The 23,167-nt window shown below is 43.2% G+C and overlaps 1 protein-coding gene across 9 annotated transcripts in view; it reads right to left on the bottom strand.

Annotated features, from left to right (window-relative positions):
- Nucleotides 1-23,167, bottom strand: part of THSD7A (thrombospondin type 1 domain containing 7A) — a 555,303-nt gene that overhangs the window by 122,691 nt on the left and 409,445 nt on the right. For all 9 annotated transcript variants that reach the window (XM_025212153.1, XM_025212155.1, XM_025212154.1 and 6 more), the window contains 2 exons: nucleotides 7,572-7,763; nucleotides 622-856 (listed from right to left, as the gene is read on the bottom strand). In XM_025212153.1, coding sequence (XP_025067938.1) covers nucleotides 622-856; nucleotides 7,572-7,763 — 427 coding nt within the window. The remainder of the gene's footprint in view (nucleotides 1-621; nucleotides 857-7,571; nucleotides 7,764-23,167) is intronic.

Raw genomic sequence — 23,167 nt, forward strand, 5'->3', positions numbered from 1 at the left:
ATCTTTACTCTGGCTCTGCTAAGCTTCATGGCAAGGATGCAGCTCTAGTTATACATCCTCCTACAATCCACAGATTCAGAGTCCTACTTGGATCCTGAGGTACAAACCTCTATACACCCTCAAAGACAACAAAGGCTTTCAAGCCACTGTATTCTCCCCAGTGGAGAGTTTGCTTCCCTCTCCCCATGTTCCTAGTCTACTGACTGCCTAATAAGATAATCAGGTGTCATAGATAGCTCGAAAAGAGACAGTGCCTCTCAATGATTCACTGAAAGGCACAGGGTCGTACAGTTGCTTATCAGCAACTGTACAGATGGATTTGGCCTGGTGTCTGTGTCCCTGGAAGACGACTCTGCAATGGAAGCGTCAGGAAAAAACTACCATAGTGAGAATTTTCCATGACAAGCAAGGAAGAAGAGGAGTTCTACAGCTCTTACACTTCTGCTAGCATGTTAGTTTTATACCTTTAAGAGTTCAGTTATTTAAGAACAGACATGAAAAAAAACCAGCTATATCTTTTCCTTGCGTATACCAAATTCACATATCAATGCATTATCTGCATTGAAAAAGCAAAATATAGAGATAATTTAATTTAATAAACAACACTGCACAGATCCTTACTTTTTTGGTCCCACTTGTCCCACATTCACTCTCACACAGATTACTTTTCTTGTTTGCATCCCAACAGAACAGGTGGCTTCTCCATTCCAACTAGTAGATGAGTTGAATGCAGACACAGACACATCCTCTATACACTGTCCCCAAGGTCCAGTCTGCCAGTGGTATACAGTGCAAGGGTGTTCATTGCAGCTGCGGGTTTCCTGTAGCGCGCTACTGTTTGGGCAATGAACACCTCCTGGAATAACAAAGCAGTGCAAATGTTCATAATGAAGTAGGAAATAAAATACTGTAAAATGTAATAGAAAAATAGATTACATATGTTACGCTGTCTGGAAAGTGCAGTGACGAACTATATGCTTGTTACATGACGTGAAGCATACATTGTTTTTCTTTCAAAAAGAGAAGCATGTGCTCTCATATAGGATTTATGAGGAAGCATGTTTGCATCCCTGACTGTCCAACCCTCAGAATTTAAGTTGGCATCCTGCCCAATTGCTGCACATCAGGAAAGAGGATATTAAATGCTCAGTGATGAGAGAGATCAAGTAGGCCTCTAGGCCTAATAAAAGAAATGATGGGTAACTTCCTCTTTCCCACGTAAATAAGACAAATGTCACAACAGGATCAAATTCTCTACATTTTAAATAATCATTTCTTTGAACACCTAGTCCCAGCATACACGAGAGGAGAGGTCGCTTTTAACCAAGTTCTAGGATCAGATCCCAGTTTTGGCAGGCACTTATGCATGTTCTATCCCAGTAAGGCTTGACTTTTAGAGTTGGTTGAAGAAGTAACTTTTATTGAACTTTTAATAGCAAATCCTGTGTGATTAACTTTAATTTTACAGTCTAATCTTTAGAAAGATTGCACACACACACATCTATACATATATACACACACATACACATACATATACAAACATACATACATACATACATATATGTATGTAAATGTATATATATGTGTGTGTGTGTGTATACACACACATATGTGTGTGTGTGTGTGTGTATACACATTATATTCAGAATTTAGTCACAGACGGTACAACATGCATAATTTCATATCAGGACAGCACATGCATACTCCTGAACAAAACCCAGAAGCATGGGGCAAGTAAAGTATATGGTTAAATGAAAAGATTCAAGAATTTATTCCAAGGCATATACATTCACTACAGAGAAATGGAAACCCGTACAAATAAAACTAGCAGACAGCATACGAACTATTTGGTAGACTGACATAGCCTAGTAAAGTGGAAATTTAGAAAGGAAATAAACAAACCCCAAAACAGATCAACATTCTCAAGTTGATCAGAATAAACTGGTGAGTCTGCTACAGTATCAGGAAATAAAAGGAATAATTAAAGAAGATAAAGATATTGTGAAAGAACTACATGCTTTTTTCTATGGGATTTTACCATAAGGGCTACTGGCAAATCAGCATTCAAAACCTACTTGTTTCAGGTAACAAAGTTTACGTAGTGTTGAATACCGAAATGTCAGAAGAGGAAGCACTGAAACAAAGTGCTACATAGAAAGACTGGGGTACAGTTGATCAGTAATGAAGAATTCTGAAGGATTTTAGGAATCAATTCACAGATTACATTCAGTACTGACAAATATAAGGAAATTCATATAGGAAAGAATAATTTTATGTAGTGTGGGTTCCAAATTGATGAGGGGCCTAGAACTATATTATTCAGTTTAAGATTGAAGTAAATATAAATTTATTGGAATGCCCATTAATTTGCTGTATCTTCTATTATGTATAAAAACATAACAAACCAGGCAAAAAATAATCAAAATATGTTGTTTCATAAGTCCTGTTGTCATTAGAGTTAAAGGTACATCATTTCAGATTCATAAAGCAAATCAAGCCTTCTTGAGGAGCTTGACAGTTATTTCAACACCTGAGTTTATGTACACCTGAGTTAACACTCTAGCTAGAGTTATCAAACAGCAGAATGTCAGAAGGAAAGATAGGTTCATCAGTGCAACATCAAGACCATTAAAAAGAAGAGAGGGTCATTAACGCCTGCGGAATGAAGAGTTTAGAGGGAATCGAGTAGATTATAAAGATCAGCTGAGGGCCCCCGTGATGCATGATGTGCCTCCATGGCTGGGAGCCCAGATCCGCTGATGAGATTCCAACCTGTGGGAGCTTGCTACTTGCCAGTGTGGGGTGAGCTCAGGATCACACTCTTGGGCTCCCCCTGCACCAGCAATAAAGTGATGGGATGTAATGTTGGATCCTGCAATCACACCCTTGCCATGCACGTGTGGCTCAGCAAGGACAATTGATGGGGATCTTGCATTAGATCCCATTGCACCCACTTGCATATCTATCAGGGGCTGTCTCCCTAACTTTGATTCTGAATGAAAGAGAGTTAAAGTTGGGGTGGTTGTGCTACACTTATATTGCTACGGAATCATGTAGGTATAACAGTTGCATTACAATTGCTTTATTGGTATTCTCTGAAAGTACTACAATTGTTATGCCTGTCTATACCTCGGGGGCCATCAGTGTGTACTTATTACTTATAGCAAATACATACCAAGCAGTAGGGTCAGGAAGAAAAATCAGATGCTGCATCCCTACATGGGATGGAAAGATGTGAATGTTACATAGATTAAAACTGGATCTCTGTGACAGCTGTGTGATGTGTGAGGTTACTGACTTGTCCTTTACTGTCATTTTAAATTTTCAGACAATGATTTTCCTGAGTTTCTAGTTGCATAGGGAAGATTAGCTCAGCAGTAACACAAATGAGAAACTGCCTGACTCACAGAAAAACAACTTCATAAATTAATATTCGCTTCAACTGAAAAGAGAATGATTCCAGAAAATATGAATAAGCTAGTGCATTGGCACTAGTTTCCACATTTGAAATGCCATGCAGAACCTTTGTCTTGGGAAATAAGATCCTCTCTCTGAGCAGAAATCCATTCCTGATTTTCATAACCATTTAGCATATACAAGTAGGTGTAGTTTATCTGGGTCTGGAAAAAATGTTGCACATACAAGCATACACACCCTAGATCATATTCTCAATTCTCAAGTCTGCTTCCTACAGGAATGGAGATGATTGCGCCAAGGTGGAGAAGAGAAGAAAGGAAGTTACTGCCTTTGTGCTTCCTCCTCCTTAGCCTTGCCTGCAACCTGATTTAGAGCAGTTTCATACCTGCTCAAAATTTATGTTTGTCTTTTCTTTCAACCAAGAACAAGTGGATTGCAGCAATATACTCTGGTCATATTCTTTTCCCTTCCCATTCCCAAACCACAGTACATCAGAGACTGTGAAAAGGGCCAACAAGTTTTTACACCATGGCTGTGTCTACACATGCAAATGCTGTGGTTTGGGTTTACCCCAGAATAATTTACTGTAGAGTAAACACACCCTGGGCAGGCATCTACACATATGCACATTTGGAAACAGATCTGATTCCAATGGCAGCAGCCAGAAAGGAATGCTCCCACCCTGCTTCGCCCCCACCACAGCAGCCAGGGGGAGCTTGAGGCTACCCTTGGGTGCTGCCCAGGGGCTGGCAGGGAACACAGGGACAAGAGACGGTTGTCTCTTGGTGGGAGCTGGGAGATGGTTCCCTGCCCCAGGAGCTGCCTGATGCTGGGTGGGCATGGGTGGCAAAGCCTGGGCATGGACAATGTCCCCCTGCCCTGGCAGCAGGGAGCTTCCAGCCCTGGCCCCTGATCAAGGGCAGGGGGCTTGGAAGGAGCTGTGGGGATTCCCCACCCAGCCAGGGGCTTGCTGCTAACTGCCCCACTGGCAGATCAGGGAAGGGGGCTAGGACACGCCCCTCCTCTACAGCTCTTTCCAAGCCCCATTCCTCAATTGCCTGATTGCGGCACGGGGCTGGGAACAAGCTGTGGGGCTGGGACCTGACCCAAACTAGGACAGTTCCCCGCCAGCCCCAGGCTGCATGTGCAGACTTCCCCACAAAACCTGAGGCTGGCTGGGAACTGGTCCAGTCTGAGGCAGGTCCCAGACAGCTCCAGGCTGGATGGGGAACTCTCCCTGTGCAGGGATCTCCCAGCCCCTACTCCACAACTGTGGCTGGGAGCTCCCTGCTGCCAGGGCAGGGGGCAGCAGACAGCTCCTGGGGGCAGGAAGCAATATCCTGTTCTCTGCTGCCCAGCTGACCGGGAGCAAATTTGCTCCTGGTCAGCTGTCTACATGCGTCTTACTATGCAGCAGTAGCAAATTTAGAGGTAGTAAATTAACTGCCGAGTAGAGCAAATTACTGTGCAATAAGGGTCATCATATGTAGATGATGATTACTATGCACTAATTTGCTCTATCTACTATGCAGCAAAGCATCTTGTGTAGATGTGTCGCATGGGTATTTCTGGTGTATGGCCTTTTCAGACCACATGGACACCATAAAAGGGCTTAAAAATAACCAAGAATCAAAATACTATGGTATGCTCCTGCCACGAAACTTGTGGGATAATATGGGATAGGACAAGACTTCAAAAAGAGTAAAATCCAAGTTTTGACCTAGCACCAAATATATCAACATTCAGAACCAGAAAGGCAAGATATGATTTTTATTTTCTTCCAGAGAAATAGAATGATCAAAGAAGATGTTATAATTATGGTGACCATACATCCTGGATTGGCCTGGGGAGTCCCAGATTTTGTAGGCTGTTCTTGTGTCCCGGCCAGTTGGGGTAAATTGAAGCAAAAGCCCTGGGTTCAGCTGCTGCAGGAAGAAGGCAGAGGCTGCTGCCACCTGCAGTGCCTGATCCAGCTCCTGCTGAACAGCCCCTGGAGGGGCCTAAACTTGTGTACTCTGGGAACTCCTGGGATTGGGCAGGATTAGGCCCCTCAAGCCCCAAGAGCATCTACCCAGATTTCCCTGTTTATAATGACATGCCTTGGGGAAGCTTGGGGTGCTATGCCTACAGAGATCAGCTATGAGATCTCCAGGAGCACATCTCTGGAGGTCTCAGTGTGTAGGCATGGGACCTCGGGAAACCCTGTCGGTCCATATCACCATGCCAGGACCCATGCAGTCCTGTACATCCATCCTGGGCCTCATGCTGACCCATGGGAGGAGGCAAGGGGCAATATAGGACCCAGGAAATTCCTCTGCATGAAGCATGGGTTGGTGTGGGACCCAGTTCAGGTTCCAGACTGGAGACAAGGGCACCAGGAATTCCCCAGAACCCAGGCCACGCTGAATCTCCTTGCTAGGACATTCACCAACCTGTGCTTCATGCAGAGGCATGGGTCACCGCAGGTCTTTGCATGGAGGCATGAGAGGGTAGGGATTCCATTGGTCATGTGCTGCTCCATGCCTCTGCACTGGGACCCTTGCTAACCAGTGCCTCATGGAGGCATAGGCAGCGTGGAACCCAAGCCCTGGCAAGGAGGTATGCGTCAGCAAAGGACATGGGAAATCCTGGGCAAGAGGAACTTGTCAGATGTTGTCCTGCATTGGGCCTCTGTCCAGTGCACGACAAAGGATGCTGTACGTTTCACCCAATAAAGTGGATCAGGTGTGACAGGATGTGTCCTGCCATAGCATGATCTGCTTCATTTTACAACATCTGTTTTTATCCTTAGACTGAAGCAGTTAATCCCACCCCTATTTAATAAAGCATATTCTTAATTGCTTTGAGGCTTCATCCAACTCCCCTAATCTTTCGTAGTGTTCAACCAAGCCTTTAAAATTCAGTTCATGCTTAAGTTTTTTTGATATATTGACGCCTCAGGTATGAGGGTGGGAGGTGTTGAGCACCCGCTTACAGGATCTACTACCTACTTTTTAAAAAGATGTTAATGAAGTTAATGAAACTTGGGGGCATGATTTACTTCTATAAGGATCAGATCAGGGTGCATTTCTGTTTCTTCCAAAGTCAAATGAACATTTGAAAGGCAAGTGCCTCAATATACTCAGGAAAATAAATGGCTCATGAAAATTATTTTTTAAAATTATTATTGGAAAATGCATTTCTAACTTACCTTACATATTGACAAATTTTGTATTTTTTTACTTATACTAAAATTGTAACAAATATGACAGCACTGGCATTGTTTGTTAATATATAATACTGAACACATACCTATTATTTCTTTGTTCAATTGAAATGAATGCAACAGAACATGAGCTGGAACAATACAATTCCTGTTGGTTCTGAGATTTTAAAAGGTAAGACTGAATACAACAGTATGCCACAGAACAATAAACAAGCCACATAAGCATTTGAAGAATGGAGGTTGGATGTGTGGAAGCTTAAATCAAAGTTGCACAGTCCTTATGAAAATACTGTATGTTCATTCACAGAGAAGCAATCTTTTCATTGCCACTTATTCTGGCACTGCAAATGTCTGGAATTGAACACCCGTGTCAAGCCCTAGTGATTTAAATCATAGCATTGAATTAAATTAAACATAGCTAAAAGGAATACAGCCCTCATGCATTTAACTTTGGAACTCACACTATATACTGCAGGGGAGAGGGGTAATTTGAATAAACTCCTGCTTGGATAGCCCTTGATTAGTAGCTCTCTTACAATATAAATGTTTCTGACTACAGAGACCAGCTATGAGATCTCTATGAGAATAATTCAGGACAATGAAGGACCTTCTATATACATCTTGTACTGGACATTATTTATGGTAAAACATTTGTCAGTTTAAATTTAAATGCAAAACAGAAAATATGTATTTGAAATAAGAATACAGAGAACTTGTTCAAGAACAAAGAGTAGCCCAGATTAGTTTTAAACATACCAAAGAATCCTCTAATTTAAATAATACAAAGCACAAAAAAGCTTTTACTTTATATATAACAGGTACTTTAAATAAGAGGAGGAGTAAGGATGCTTTGTAATAATCAGTTCCCTCTGATCATGGAATTATTTTATCACTACAAAGAAAACAATTCATAATCAAACACAAACCCTGGTGGAGTATGCATCCTTACCTTCACCTGCATATGCCAAAATAGAGCGGGCACGCATCTGCTTTCCTTCTGTGGTTTTTCCTGAGCAGGTGTGTGAGCAGGAGGACCAGCCAGACCACATGCTGAGAACACAATCCTTTGGGCATGGAACTTCACAGACAATGGGGATTGGGTAGATAGCATCTCGACACAGCTGTCTGTCAACCTCTTCTCCTGGGAAAGAAAAGGCCAGTAACAGTCCATCATATTTTAAATTAATTTAAAATGAGCAATCTAGCCCAGATGGGCACACAAATAAATTAGATTCTGTTGTTGTGTAAAAACTAAGTAAATAGATTAGTTATCAAAATGACAGTCTTCTATGGCCAAATGCTATGAAAAAGTGCCACAATACTCAAATGTATTCATGAAGCAGAAACTGAAACCCCACTAAAGTGGACATTGACTTAGTTATTCTTTAGCCTAGTAACTGTATGTTATTCAATATTTTAAAATATATGAAATAATTTAGAAGCATCTCAATGCTAGTGTAATGGATGGCTTGCAATCTTGATGGAGCTGAAAAACAGTCTATTACAGGGCTGGAACTAAATGTCCACTAAGTGATTCCATCTAGTCCACAGAAGCAGGATATCAGCGACAATTTGTCAGAGAGTCTCAAGTACATTAGTGTCAATTTAGTGGTGGGGATGATAGGCACCAGAGAAATGATGGTAGTGGGTTGAAAATGGTATCAACTTATCCTCAGAGTAAGTTGTTTTACTTTGGCCCAACATTCCTATGAAGTTGCTGACCCCTGGTCTTTCAGATTATGTTATGGTCTATCACAGGGCTGTCCAACTTCTTGCAAGCCCCTGGGCTCTCTCCCACAACATGCAGAGTTCAGATCTCACCCTGCAGTGCAGACGCACTCTAGCCTGTGTATGCAGGCATAAGCTGGAAGAAGGAAGGGGAGGCTAGAGACTGCTTTCACCTTGTGGCTCCTTGCAAACCACAAGCCACCAATTGGTCTAACACAGGGACGGGCAATTATTTCGGGTGGAGGGCTGCTTAACAAGGTTTAGCAAGCTTTTGAAGGCCACATGGGTAGCCCCACCCATTGACAGCCCTGCCCCCTGGGCACTATCTTGGGACCAGAAGTCCCACTCCTAACCCCGACCTTTGCCACTGGAAGTCCTTCCCCTTGCAACGCCCCCAAGCTCTTGGGGGTGTGGGGGCTGCCATCTTACAACCAGAAAATAAACCAAATCATATACTAAAAGTCAAATAGGTATTATAACATATTTTAATTTTATTACAAAAATATTTTTTCATGATGTGTTTGCGCACTGTATATAGAGATGATTACATAATAACACAAAAATAAATTATTAGCCATGTATATTGTGTATGGGGGGTGCAGGGGTGTGCGTGTGTGTGTGAGTGTGTATGGGAGGCATTTGTGAGGGGATGTGGCTGTGTGTGTGGGGGGCATGGGGTATGTTTAGGGTTTATGTACATGTGAGGGTGTGTTGGCAGGTTGTGGGAGTGTGGCATTTGTGGGGTGTGAGGGAGGGTGGAGGTGTGTGAGGACCCTCCATATTGTCCCCATAGTGCAGCAGCAGACAGGGCACTTGGAGTGCTTGTGCCCAGTGGCATGCAGCTCTGGCTAGTGCTGCACATTGTGGCGAGGAGTGCAGCCTCTGCCAGGCCATCTCTATCACCAGTGCTCCCTGCCATGCATGTGCAGCCCCCACACTTGGGTGGCACGGGAGGGAAGCCCCACGCACTGGAGCCAGCTGCCTTCCTCACTCTCCATGGAGCAGGTTCCTGGCAGCTGCAGCAGTAACCATAACAGTGGGAGCGAGGCTCACTAGGGTATGTTTGGGGTGTGTGTATACATGGGTGCCTTACTCCCACCCTTGTGGGTGGAAGGTCTGGGCAGGGCACAATTCGTTGGTGGGTGCCATGGGCTGGAAGTGCCTGGCAGGCCAGATTCAGCCCACAAGTCATATTTTGCCCACCCTGGTCTATTGGGTCAATCATTTTGTTTTAATAGCTAAGAGCAATGAAGTATTTTCACTGATTTTAAATAAGGGTTGAGTCCTTAATAAAATAAAGCAGTAAAAATAGTCACAATACTCTTCTCCAGCAGTAAAGACACCTAGTCAATAGTAATAACTAATGACCCAGTTTTCAAAGGTTAACTGTAAGAAAGCTGTGGGTACTAAAAGTCAGGACATAAGTCTATAAAAATTGCTTTCTCTTAATGCTATCATTATCTTTTTATTACTGAGTAGAACTTAATCCATTAAGAAATAATCTAACATCATTTCACAATTACATCAATTTTGTTGACATTTTATACAACCTTAAAACCTCTCTCTTACATGTTAAGAATCTGTACATAAAGTTCAAAATTTGAAAAAGTTTGTGTATGAAGAGGAATTCCTGAAAATAGGAGTTTTGACAATGATATAGATGTACAGTTACTCACAGTAACATTAGTGTAATACTATAATATGAAATAAGATTACAAAATGAAGCGAGGAAGCAATGGCGGTGGCTTGTTTTCTTCCGGCGCTCTGTTGTCTTCCAACTGGGCCCTGATCAAATCTTTTATTCATACATGAACTTGTGACACAAGAGACAAAACAACAAAATTCAAACTCTCAGATCTAATAAAGACTGTAGTCCTGCAGCTCATGTTGTTTATGATCCTAAAGTATTGGTACTTATCTGATTTATCTGAACCTTTGAAATAAAATCACCAGATTCCATGACCCTCTTTTCCAAACCCAATAAAGGGCATCCCTGTCAAAGTTTTTCCATCAGTGCAAAACCTTTTTAAATTAAGCTGTTATGGAGGGTCACTGCTGTAATCCAGTTGGATTTTACTCTGTTCCATTGAGATGAAACCCAATTGTTCAGAAAAGAAAAGAGTAGATGAGTTGTCTGCAATACCTGTCATACAATAGGATGGGGATCAGACTCGATGATCTACTGAGGTCCCTTCCGACCCTAAAAATCTATGAACCTTTCTCTGGAGAGGCTCAAGGTTACAGAATAACATTCTCATGCTATTCTATCTCAAGGCAAGATTCAAATTCCCCCCTCAGATTGAAAGACAGACTATGGCCAAGGTGAAAGCAGAAAAGCACAGTACCATGTTAAAACTTCCTCATCTTTCTGCTGTTGGAGTACTACTTAATTAGAAACTCAAATTTGGGGTCATTATCTGATATTTAGTTTAATTTCATGTCAGTGTGTTTCACAGTTGAACAAACAAAAAACAATTATCCCGTTTCCAAATCAGTCTCCTTTCTTTGTCAGTTATCTTTTCTAATAGATACACTTTCTTCTTTTTATAAATCAAATAATTTGGAATCCTAATACATCTAACATATTAAAACCCAGTTGTCCAATTCTTAGCTAACTGAAGGCAACAGGATGGAAAAAAAGAATTAAAAGGTAATACTTTATAACAGATATTTCATATCTTAAGGGGGTTATTCTAGTTAGATTAAATTATTTCTGGCATTTTCCTAATGATTTTATGACCATATTGAACTTTGTTGCCATCCTCTTTAAAATGCATAACATATTAAACTACCAGGAACCATTCAACCATATACTGGGAAGAATGTCAGTATAAAGACAACAACACCCTTCTGGAATATATCCCACCAGAAAAAAGCTGATAACAATGTTCAAATGTTTCATTTTTATTTTACTATTATATGTTTACATAGCATGACAAGTGAACATAGCACTTCACAGACATACATGACAACTGATCTCTGTCCTGAAGAGGTTACAGTCTAGACATTATACCTAGAAAGAACTGATACAATAGGATGGGAAGGAAATGATTTCAACTCTCTTTTTCAGTGGGACTTTTCCTTTAGGTATTGGTTTCCTACCTCTCTCTCTCTCTCTGTCTCATTGGCCTCAGTCAAAGCCCCAGCTACTGCCCCCTAAGTTAAGGTGACAAAGTATGCCAATGACATGACTTTTTGTGAGCAGTGAGGATGGTGTGCAGTCCTTGACTGAGTATCAACAAGACTACAAGAATGACTCCTCAGACTATATCAACTGGGCCAGAAGTGACATACTGTATTTCTGTTGGGAACCTGGGCCGACACTCAACCCCCCTCCCCCTCCCGACCTGCCTGAAGGCTTGGTTCCACAATGGCTTCAAAGCCCTGGGCTACCATGGTCAGGTCCTGGTCATCAACAAACTGGCAGCTGCTACTCTAAGGCACAGGTGTGTATTCCTGGACCCACCAATTACTCTGTTTGAAAGTATCCAGAAGCTACTTGTGGACTTTTTCTGGAACAGGCACCACTGGCTCCAGTAGGGTATCCTGCACCTGTCCAATAGTGAGGGAGGTGGCTACCCTCTGCCTGCAAACACTTCAGCACCTGTTCTTTGCTGGGACATGTCTCCCTTGGCAAAGACTGGCTTTTGTTTTCCTGCATTAGATGGGGGACCTCAACCTTGATTGGGAAATTTTCTTGTTGAATCCCAATTGCCTCAGCAGGGATGCCTTTCCACCCTTCTACTTCAACCTTGCCCAGGATTGGTGGGCTTACCTCTGACTGAGACACCAGGGCAATTTCAAGAGCAACTACAGGAGCCCCCTGGGTCCATATCTTGGCCTTGCAGCAGGAGGAACCAAGCCTCACCTCTGGAAGTCTCCCTGCTTTCTTGGTCCAGTTGCACAAGCTCCTCTAACTCAGGTTGGTCCGCCTGGCTCTCACCCAAAGCCCTGGCTGATTGGCTGGGCCTGGAAGCTATCTGTTTTGTTTTGTACCTCTTGCCTGAAGTGAAAATTGTCGTCCCAGGAGATGTGCCTGTCACCTTAGAAGACTGCATCCACACATTACGAGCCCTCCCTGATGGTAACTCACTAAACAGACCCCTTCTATAGCTGCATTTTTCTCTTCTTTTGGACAAAAATGAGAGTTCTGGACCCAGCACTTCACTGTTCCTCCTCATGCCCAATGAGAACAAAGACAGGATCTGTCTTGAGACCCTTTTAAGGTAAGTGCGATATACATGGACAATTAAAGTGCATCATGCCCATGTTCTTGCTCCCCATCCTGTCACAATTTGGAGACAGTGCCTAGTGGCCCAACACCAGAGCAAGCAGCCTGGCACACCGTACACAATCTAGTCATCACCAAGAGAACTGAAGACTTCCAGTAGCAGCTGCTGTATGGTGCCCTGGCCATGAACACTTTTGTCCTCTACTTAGACCTTGCAGCATCAGTTGCCTTCCCTTTCTACCTGGAGGAGGTAGAGGAGACTCTTTTCCATACTTTCCTGGACTACCCCAGGCTGCATTCAGTTTGTTGCCCTTAGCATCCTTTTTGGTATGGTGGACTGGCAATTCTCCGAGACTATGTACATCCTCTCTATCCTGTACCAAGTAGCCAAGGGGACCTTGATATGCCTGGCCAACTTCCTGCTTAGCCAGGCTAAGATGGCAACTCTGAAAAGCCACAGAAACTAGTTCATAGGGGCTGGCTCTGAGGATGCCTTCCGACTCTTCTGCTCATAGATTCGGGCATGTGCTGCATTTCAATTTGGACACTTCACCTTCCGACAAAATGTGGAACAATTTGTGTCATGCTGGGCCACTGAGGGGACCCTCTGCAAGTGGAAGATGGACAGCTGCTACTACATATGTAACCCCATAAGGAGCATGGGGGAGGGTATTTCAATCTCTGGTGACATAGTGTGTTTTGTTGCTTGGCCCCTGGGAGGGCCACACACCTTTGCACTTCCACCATTTGTTTTAAATATTTGTATAATAAAGTCTTTAAAAAAAGAAAATTCTCTCCCGCTCTGAACTATTATTTTTTCTCTCAAAATTGATTCCTTTATTTAGATATCCAAAGCCGTAAGTGACCTGACGCATACATCCAAATGTAGCTCCTAATGATGGTTTGCATTCATAGGCAGAGGGAGAAAGCATTAGTTGGAGGGGCTGAATGCATGTGCACCTGGGTGCATGCACACCCCCACAGCAGGTAAGTCTGTGGGGGCAGAGACTGAGGGAGGGGAAAGGGCTGTGAAGGGGGGCAGATTGAGGCTCACGAGGCAGCTACAGCAGGGAGCAAAGTACAGTGTGCAACAGCAACCACTTCTGCACCATGTACGGATTGGGGGGCATGTGTCCCCCGACCCTCTGCTTGTTCCACCAACTAGCCAGTCCCTGCTCCTGCCTGAGCCCTGCTCCCTCCCTCACTGCTGGGGCCTCAATCTGCCAACCCCCATGGCAGTGAGGGAGGGAGTAGGGCTGCAGTAGGCCCTGCAGAGCTGGGGCAGGGCATGGAACAGAGCTGTTAGCAGCTCATCCAGGGGGCACCTGGCATGGGCAGGGGGTGGTGGCTCCCACTGCTGCATGCACTTTAGAAGGGCCTGGGGGTGTGTGCGCCCTGGATCTGCATGCAGGGGAGGGCGGGCTGCTGCTATGGGCTGGGGCTGGGGAGCTGTGCCAGTCCCAGCTGGTGGGGGGGTTGGGCTGCGTTGCAGCCAGGGTGGGTGGTGACAGTGATGGGAGGGAGGGTTGGAGGGCTACAGTGAATTTTGGGGTGGCTGCAGCCCCCCCATAGCCCCCCTTCCAGTGTTGCTGTCACCTGCCCTGAGCATAGCCCGGCCCAGCCTCAGCCAAGAACAGCCGAGCGCAGCCCTGGCCCCAGCCCACAGTGGCAGCACACCCGCCCCACACAGATCTCGAGGCACATGCCCCACATGCCCTCTTGGGATTCCCCCTCCCAACACCCCCCAGACAAGTCGCTCACAGCTCTGTCTTGCACCCTGCCCCAGTTGTGCAGCACCTGCCCCAGCCCCACTCCCTCCCTCACCACTCTGTACACACCCCTCCCCACCCCTGTGGCAGCCACCAGAATCCCATGACTGGGCTGCCCTGTGGCCCTACTGCTACCCCATGTTTGTGGGGGCTAAGCCCCATTAGCCCCTGCTTCTGCCGCCTATGTTTGCATTCAAAAACAGGGCTTATGTTGGACATATTTTTTCCTGTACTGTCTACAGAGGCAAAAGATTCACTTTCTAGGACAGATAGTGGCAAACTGCACCAGAAAGAATAGCAGTATCCAAGATGTATGGGAAAGATTCACCCCTCTCCTCATGAAAGACAGGCTGTATTCCTCTTCAGTGGTTCACTAATGTGAAGGGCAGCTTTGAACTTTTGTTGGGAGTGTACAGGTGTCCCTTGAGTGAAAACAACATAGCAAAATGAAATGAGTCATCCTGTTTATGACCTTCACAGCTTCATTTCTCTAGGCAGTGTCACCCAGCTACTAGAACTGAATCACAAATGGTTTCCTGTGGGCAAACTTTGTAATGCTAAGGCTCTCTAATCTGTTAGTGGCAGTATCTTGAGTGAATCTTGCCCAAAATGAAAACACCACTATAAAAACTCTTAAAAAATCAGATGTATATTGACAAAACATAGTTTGTGAATAGCAAATGCACACTTTTGCTACAACACAGCATGCTGACTATTAATAAGTATCAGATTAAACTTCTGTGTGCTGTCATGAACACAATGATTTGATTTCTTTTACTGAATTTCCAAAGCAGGCACAAACTGATGTATGGTTTAAGGCAGGGTTGTCCCACTTCTAAGTGGCTGGGAAGTGTTTGCCTCATGGACTGCATCAGTGAGCGTTCTGTTATATGGGCAATAAAAACATGAGCCACAGACCTCCGGGGCTGCACACTATGCAGGCAGCCATGTGACATGCACTGCACTGCAGGTATCCCCCTCTCCATTGCCATGCCTCCCTTTCACTGTGGCTCTAACAGCAGCCAAGGTCTCTAGGTGTCTTCCAGCCTTGTTCCTGCCCCTCCATTGCACTGTACTGTGTAGGTGCACCATGTTACCTCACCACTCTTGGGATGGAGGCAGGAAGTGAAAGCTGGGGGAAGAAGTGGGAGTACAGTGTCTACCAGACCAGGGCTCTGATCTAAGGCTTGAGCACTGGGCTGGAAGGCAAAAGAAGTGGGTTCTGTATCTTGACTGTGCTCTCCTACTAGCCTACTGAATGAATCACTTCACTTTTCTACGCCTCATTTTCTGTACCAATAACATGCGAATTATGATAGTTACTCTCTCTGTAAAGTATTTTGAGATCTATTAGTGAAAAGAACTATTAGAGCTAAGCATTATTATTGTAAGATGTTACAATAAATAGAACTCTTATTGTGCACCTTTGGTGTAGTGCATGTATAAAAATGCATTATAGAAAAAATAGGCTAAGAGTGGAAATTAAGTAAGTGGAAATAAGTGTGTAACAGAGATCAGACTTTTTTCCCTTTAGTCTTAGAGACTCAAAATATAAAAGAAAATGTCCATTACACTCAAAAAGCCATGGGAAATTATTAAATTTCCTCTAAAATAGTACAGTAGATACTCCAAAATAAAAAGATAAAATGCTTGGACTTTTACTGTCTATGAATCAACTAGAATCTCTTAATTCCTACAAGACTATGACTTCATAGCCTAATACATAGTGGCTAAGTGTGACAGTTGAAAATTGTGTCTAAGGTGCTTGCTGAATGCTGTGAAGATTAGAAAAAGTGTTTTTCTATCATTTGTTCAGATATTAAGCCACATGTTGTTGTTAAGAGCCTAATTAAAGTAAAAAATGTAGTGAGGCCTTGTATGTAGTAATGAGGCCTAGTAAATTTAGCAAGGCCTTGTAGAAGTTGTAGTAAGCTTTGTGGCGTGGTTAAAATTAACCTTATCAGAAGAATGCAAGGCTTGTACTGCTATCGGTCAGTCCTAAGAATAATTGTAATGGCAGAATCTGGATGGCTGTAAGTTATCAGCATAGCTCAGAAGTTATAAATTGGCTGGCACATCCGGAAATCATTTAGAAGAAAGATGCAGCTCTGTGAAATAAATTACTAATTAGCTGCTGACCTGGATCAGTGGGCCCATGGATCTCGAGGAGCCCGAAGACTGAATACCAGGGTCCTTCCAAGTACCCCTCGGACAGCACTGATCAGGGATGCCTGACTTCGCTGAGCTTTGCAGAAGAGAAACTTGTCATATATCAGGCATCAGAGATGCAAATTATTATTGTCTGTCCTCGTTTTGTTACTACGTGTAGTCGTGTTTTTGTTAAGTCAATAAATCTTTCTTACCTTTCTACTCCCGACCACACTCTCTATCCCGAACCCTCCACAGGCAGCTGGTACAACTAAGTACAGGCATTCAAAAAGACCGAGGCAGAATGCTCAAACCTACATGGGTTTCTGTAAATGCTCTCGCTTAAGTCAGAAGCAAACAGAAATTCACTGTTTGGTGGGGTGGGGGCGGGGCATGAGACTGCTTGCACTGGGCAAGGGCAGAAGGGTGGGAGCACTTGAGCACACCTTCCACCATAACCCACAGCCTCCCTGGGCACTACCAAGTTAATGAGAGGCATCTTCAGCCTGGTCCGCTCTGTTACTGCCTCTGCTCACAGGAAGCATCTGGGTCTCTTGATGGATGTGTGGGCAGAGACCCCCATGCCTCCCAAGAGCAGATGCAGAGACAGGGAGCCACACAGCCTGGAGATGCTTTTCATGTTGACTGCTGACAGGGGATGGGGGGTTGAGGGTATCAGCCATGACAGCATGATGCACATACACAGCTCTGCAGCCCACTCATGCAGAGATGGGGAAGGGGGGCACTTGCTTTATTCTTGCTTCAAGACAGAGGTGTTGCCTTGGCCAGAAGGGAAACAAGGAGGGAGATGGAGAGCAGCTGAGTCTACGCCAGGGAGACTGGGGGAGTAGGGGGGAGGGAAAAATACCCCAAGCAGTGACTCATGTAAACCTGTTGCCATAGGTTCACACACATCTACACACACACACACACACACACACACACACATATTAGCCCCGCCATCCTGGCCCCTTTCACTATGGCATGGAAAAGTACAGAGGCCAAGTGTGGCAAAAAGCCACCCTGGCTGGGCTGAACTGGGCTGTTATGGGGGACAGCTGGACACAGATCCCCAGTGCTGCAGGAGTAGGGCAGGTGGAAACCATCACCATAGTGGAGGCAGGAAGGGGAAAATTTAAAAGAATTAAAAATAAATTTTAAAAAAGAAGCCCAGCATGACCCAGCTGTCCAGTGAGGTTATGGCAGTGGCCTATCCATCTTCCTGCAGTGGCCAGAGCCTTTCACAGCCCAAAGAACTTTAAATGTCAGTAAAACATTTTTAAAATGTAAAATGCAATTTAATTGGAAGTCTGTATACTCATGATAGTAAAGAAATATTAAACAATGAGCAAATAACATTTTGTGATAATCTTTATGGACTTCAGAATATAGCCATGAAGCAATAAACTATGACCCAGCCTAGAGCATTGTACAAGTTTCTCTGAATTGCTTAAGTTAAAACTGTTTGAAATCTACTAGCATTTCTGAGACTCTAAAAGGAGAAATGTCTCTGTGCTAAGTCATGACATGTATTTTAAAAGTTTTGCAATTCTTGAAAGCTTCATATGATGGAATAATACATACTGCTGCTAAATAGACCCCCAGAGACTGGGGTAGCTACCAATATATTGCTTTCTAAGTTATTAAAAGATAGACCTTATTTAATTAAATATTAAAATACGAAAGTTGATTAGGTGCATAATGTACAGGTAAATTCTGATATATAAAGACAAAAAATGTAATTCAAGCATTTTTAGTTCATGAATTTAAAATAATAAGAAAGTAAAAGGTGCAAAATTAAGGCACGAAAACACAAAGCTAATATCTAAATAGACTACAGCCCCTGAATCCATTGAGACCTACATGTAAGGACATAAAATGTGTTGTACTTAACTTCTCAGCTAGGCCTTTAACTTTAAAAACAGAAGACCTATACTCAGTACAGAACCTGATGGGAAAAGGAACAGGGATGATTAAAGTGACTTTATGCAGTCTTTGCAGTCTATAGGTCCCAGAACAATCCCAGGAACATTATTAATTTATATTATCCTCAATGACCACCACAAAGTCCTTACAGCAGCTACTAAGATTACACTTAGATCATATGAAATGCACTTACAACAAAAGCATCTACAAATTAAAGCTTATGAACACATATTAAGTGCCCTCTCGGTATCTCAAAGTTATGCCACTCCATACAAGGGTCAGCTCCGGGCTGCGTTACCTAGCTCATGTTTGGTAACTTCAGTCTGCTCCACACAGATAAAACGATCTGCAATCCTCCAGAATCTGCAATCCTCCAGAATCCCAGGATGCACCATTTCCACCCCTCTACCCAGAGCAGGGATTCAGCCCAGGTATCCTGACTCCTAGCCACACCCCTATTTTCCAGCCCTTTAGTGGCAAATCAGAGCTGTGCAGGCAAGAAAGAATATTAACCCTTAATGTGTGACTGCTCATAATACATCGTAACTTTAAAACTGCTTAACATTCCACAGATTTAGTATGGTTTGAGTCTGATGGTAACTTCATCCTAATCGATAGACAGGAACATTGTCCAAGCAACCCTTTCTAAAATACCACAGGGATCAGCAAAATACGAAGATTGCATGCCACTGAATTCTGCCCAGCAGCCAACCTATAACAGGAAGAGTGCAGCAAGCCCTCCTACTACCCTAACCCATAGCCTGGAAGTTTGAAGTCCTGGGAAGTTATTCACATTCATATATGCTGAGCCTGAGGTGGGTCTACAAGCCAGGTCTATCACCTTCTAGTCTCCTTACCTAAAGCAAAGCATCTGTCTCTGCCTCTCAATATCCAATACAGTAGTTGTGCTCAAGGCAAACCTAGCACATATTGATAGCATTTGAGTTAATCTTATCTTTTGGACTCTGATTCCAACTCCACAAATGCAGTTATGAATTAACAAAATCTTTACATAAAATACCCTATAGCATTTTGAAAAGCAGTGAAGCAAAGTGAAGTGTTTGGTTTTTGAATGCATCTCTTTACTAGTGGACTTTGTAGGCTCTTTGAGTGCCTATACATGAGCAGGCAAGCATTATAATTCCAGTGCGTCAGAGCACACACAATTAATTGAATCTGCTGGAACGTGGCAATTACCACGCTGCAGAAGCCTCTTGCCTCTTGTGATCATCATGCCCATACTTCAAAATGGCAGCAGAGGTGCTTAATCTAAAACTTGTTCAATCAGTTTTAGATAAAATGCCCCCGTTGCCATTTTAATGTGTGGGGACACTGATATGACCAGCACAATGTTGGCCCCAGCCTCCCCTACTGCCTCCTGGCTGTGTGCCAAAGCATGCTGTGCCAAAGCATGTACGGCATGGGCATTCCCTGGGAAACCAAATGTCCGAGCTCATCTGGACGTGATCCTTGAGGTTGTCATGGGCCCTAAACCCCTGATCTCCCACTCTTGGGTGAATGTTCTAACTATTAAGTTATTGGGCTAATGACATGTGCTACTTCTTTTTAGTGGAAGTGCAGCCAGCACGTTGGGTGTGCTCTGAGCATAAGTAGCAGATTGGGTACTTATCATCAGAGATGCCTTGTTTGTGAATCCTGAACAGCCTTAAGCCTTTAGGAACTTTTAGCTTTAGGTGTAGGCACCTAAACATTTGACTTGGCCAAGATGGCAGCAGTTCTGAGCAGTCATGGTAGCTGAACAGTGGTCACCTGCATCAATTATTGCCAGAAAATACTGGCATCTACAACTTCTCAGGTATGTAGGTAGTTAGGTACCTTAGACAAGGTTTGTACTATTATGTCACCTGGTTGTACTATACAGAGAGATGAATCATGATGAGTTCATGCAATGCTAAAAATGAATAGTACCTGCCTTCACTGAACATTTTATGTTACATGGTTCTTTAGGGTTTGGATCAGTCATGGCATCACTTTCTCATAGTCTCAAGTTTGTAACTGTCTATATTTACAAGAGTGTACCAGCTCCAGTAGTGATACAACTTCATAGATCTCTATGCCAGATAACTGAAAAGTAAAGGGCATTTATACACATGCTCCAGGGGGCGGGGTGGGGTCCTTTAATTAGAGCTGCTCTAAATCAAGTGCCTGGAGCGTCTCATCAGCACCTTACCTGGGGCCCTAGGGGCCTCCCAGGGCTGTAGCAATGGTGATCATGCCAGGTGGAGCCTGGCTGGCAGCCACAGCACAGCTCCAGGCGGCCCAACTACACTTTTCAGTGACATGCACTGACTGCATGCGCTGCTCCATTTTTTTTTCCATGGGTTTTTTTGACCCCTGGATATCCAGGGGTCAAAAAAACCTGTGGGGAAAAAAACCCCCCACAGCAGCGCACACACAGGCAGCACGCCCTGGCAGCACAGAGAACACAAACAGGCTCTCCACCCCTAAAGGACGGCTGGGAAGAAAGGAATGAAAAAGTCCCGGGGGCCAGAAGTAGAGTGACGGATTCTGACTCTGTAGCAGTTATTGCAACACTGTCCTAGAAAGGGGAATCCTCCTTGTCTTCAGTTTCTGCTCCTACGATATTTGTCTCTGGTTAAGAAATAACCTTGGCAGCAGGAACTGCATGCCAGTTCACTCCTGAGTGTCCTGATTTTTTAGGCAAAAGATGGGCACTATTACAACCACAACAATGGCTATGTCTCAAAAAGAGCGAGCCAGTCACCTATACACAAAATGACAGATTGGCTACTAGTTTCAGTCTAGAAATGCCAGTCTTACACAGGCATCTAACTCAGAGCCAAGTCTGGGAGAGGGGTGGATTTCAGAGGCACATGACCCTTTCATCATTTCTAACTGGCTAATTTAACCTGGGTGTTGTGATCCCTAGTCCTACCTGGCTAAATCTCACCATTTTAAGTAGAGGGAAAATAGTTCTTTATAGTTTGTGAATTATATTCCAACATAGCTAAAAGTTAGACACTTCAGAAAAGATTGCACCTGGCTCTTGTGTGGTTGTGTATGGTGAATACGCTTTATAGAGTCTAGAATGTGTTCAAAGTTGCAGTTCTTGGTTCTTCCTACCATCCTCAAGAAGGCTATTGTCTCCAATCTGGCTGGCTAGAATAGGGGTGATGGCTGGGGAGAGGAGAGGCCAAAACAGTAATTGGGTCTATACTTGTCTAGTGCAATCTCACTATGAATTTACATTTTGGTTATCTACATTTGCAATTTAATGAGTATTTCTATTGTATTTGTTCATGACTGAATTTTCATATGCTACTAACTTTATTTTAAAAGCTTCCTCCCTGATCCCCCAATTTAGCAAAGAACTAACTCCAGATTCAGAATTATTTGCATGCTATAGTTTAGAAGTTTTTCCAACATCCCTGATGAAAAATAAACTGGAAAAGAAAAAGAGGTCGGAATTTTTAAGTGGGGAAAAAACCTCTTATTTTACTCCCTTATCTCAAAAATAGCTGAAATTACCTCTGGGCAAAAAGTAAACAAAGGAGATTTCAGTTCAAAATGTAAGTGTCAGAAAATTAAGAGCATGTCAAATGGGATTTGTAATGCTGTTACCCTGCACTAATAATTTTTTTATTGCACAACTATGAAAAATTCCATGTGAGGAAAAGTTCAGGAAAGGTTGCTAAAGGCAAAAAAGGAAAAATAATGGGAAAATCCTACAAACCTAGAACAAATCTGAGACTAGAAAAGTAGATCACCTTCAATTATTCTGCCTTAAATTTGGGTGTTTTCAATGAAAATACCCCAATTTAAGGCAGCATAATCATGTCTATTCCAAAATGGACACTCATCCAGATTAGGAGAATTCACCGTGAGTATAGATAAAGTTCCAGGTGACTGGCAGCCTTTCCTTATGACAGTTATAATAATGGAGCAACAGGTTGAATTAACATTCTCAATTTAGTTTATGCTACATTCCTAGGTTTCCCACCAGTAAGCACATACAATCGTCTTTCCCTAAAAGAGGAAAGTCCTGCATGCATAGCACTAAAAACCTGGCCCTATAGTCAAAACTTTCACTAGCGCTTCATTTCAAATGATATTGCTACAGTCAGTAATATCATATATTTTCTGTACTGAACAGGGAAGGAAGAGGGGGACATTATTTGCAAATGGCAAATGCAATGTATAGAGAAGTCCTCCACCAAGCAAATGGTTTCTGCTCTTATGCAAACCTGACTGCTGCTAGAGAAAGAAGCACTTTCCTGTCTTTTATTTTCACCATCTTACTTTGACTTTCTCAGAGGCACTGAGATAATATCCAGTATAAACCACAACTTAGAGGTAGACTGAAGGTTCTTTTATGAATTCATCTTGTTATCATTTGTATATGCTGGAGAAAGCTGTCTCTCTCACATGCACTGCTGGCAGAAGCTGACCCAGTTTTTTCCTGTAGGAGGTAGCAGGGAAGTTAATCGCTGGAAGCCTAATCGAATAAGCCATTGTACATAGAAACAAATAATGATGAATTTAAAGTAAATATTATTTATAACCCTCTTCAAAGCCCCCCATTTTTTAGCAGATACTGTGGAGATAATAAATAGCATATGTAGCAAAAACTGAATACTACAATATCTCTTACACTTATGTTAGTTCAATCTTTTACATATAGTAAATATTTTAGTAGACATACAAAGAATGGTAAAATGTTTTATTAATCTTAGCAGTATTTATAAATTATGAACACTCTTT

This window comes from Alligator sinensis, unplaced genomic scaffold (assembly GCF_000455745.1).
Source record: "Alligator sinensis unplaced genomic scaffold, ASM45574v1 scaffold938_1, whole genome shotgun sequence".
Lineage (NCBI taxonomy): Eukaryota > Metazoa > Chordata > Crocodylia > Alligatoridae > Alligator > Alligator sinensis.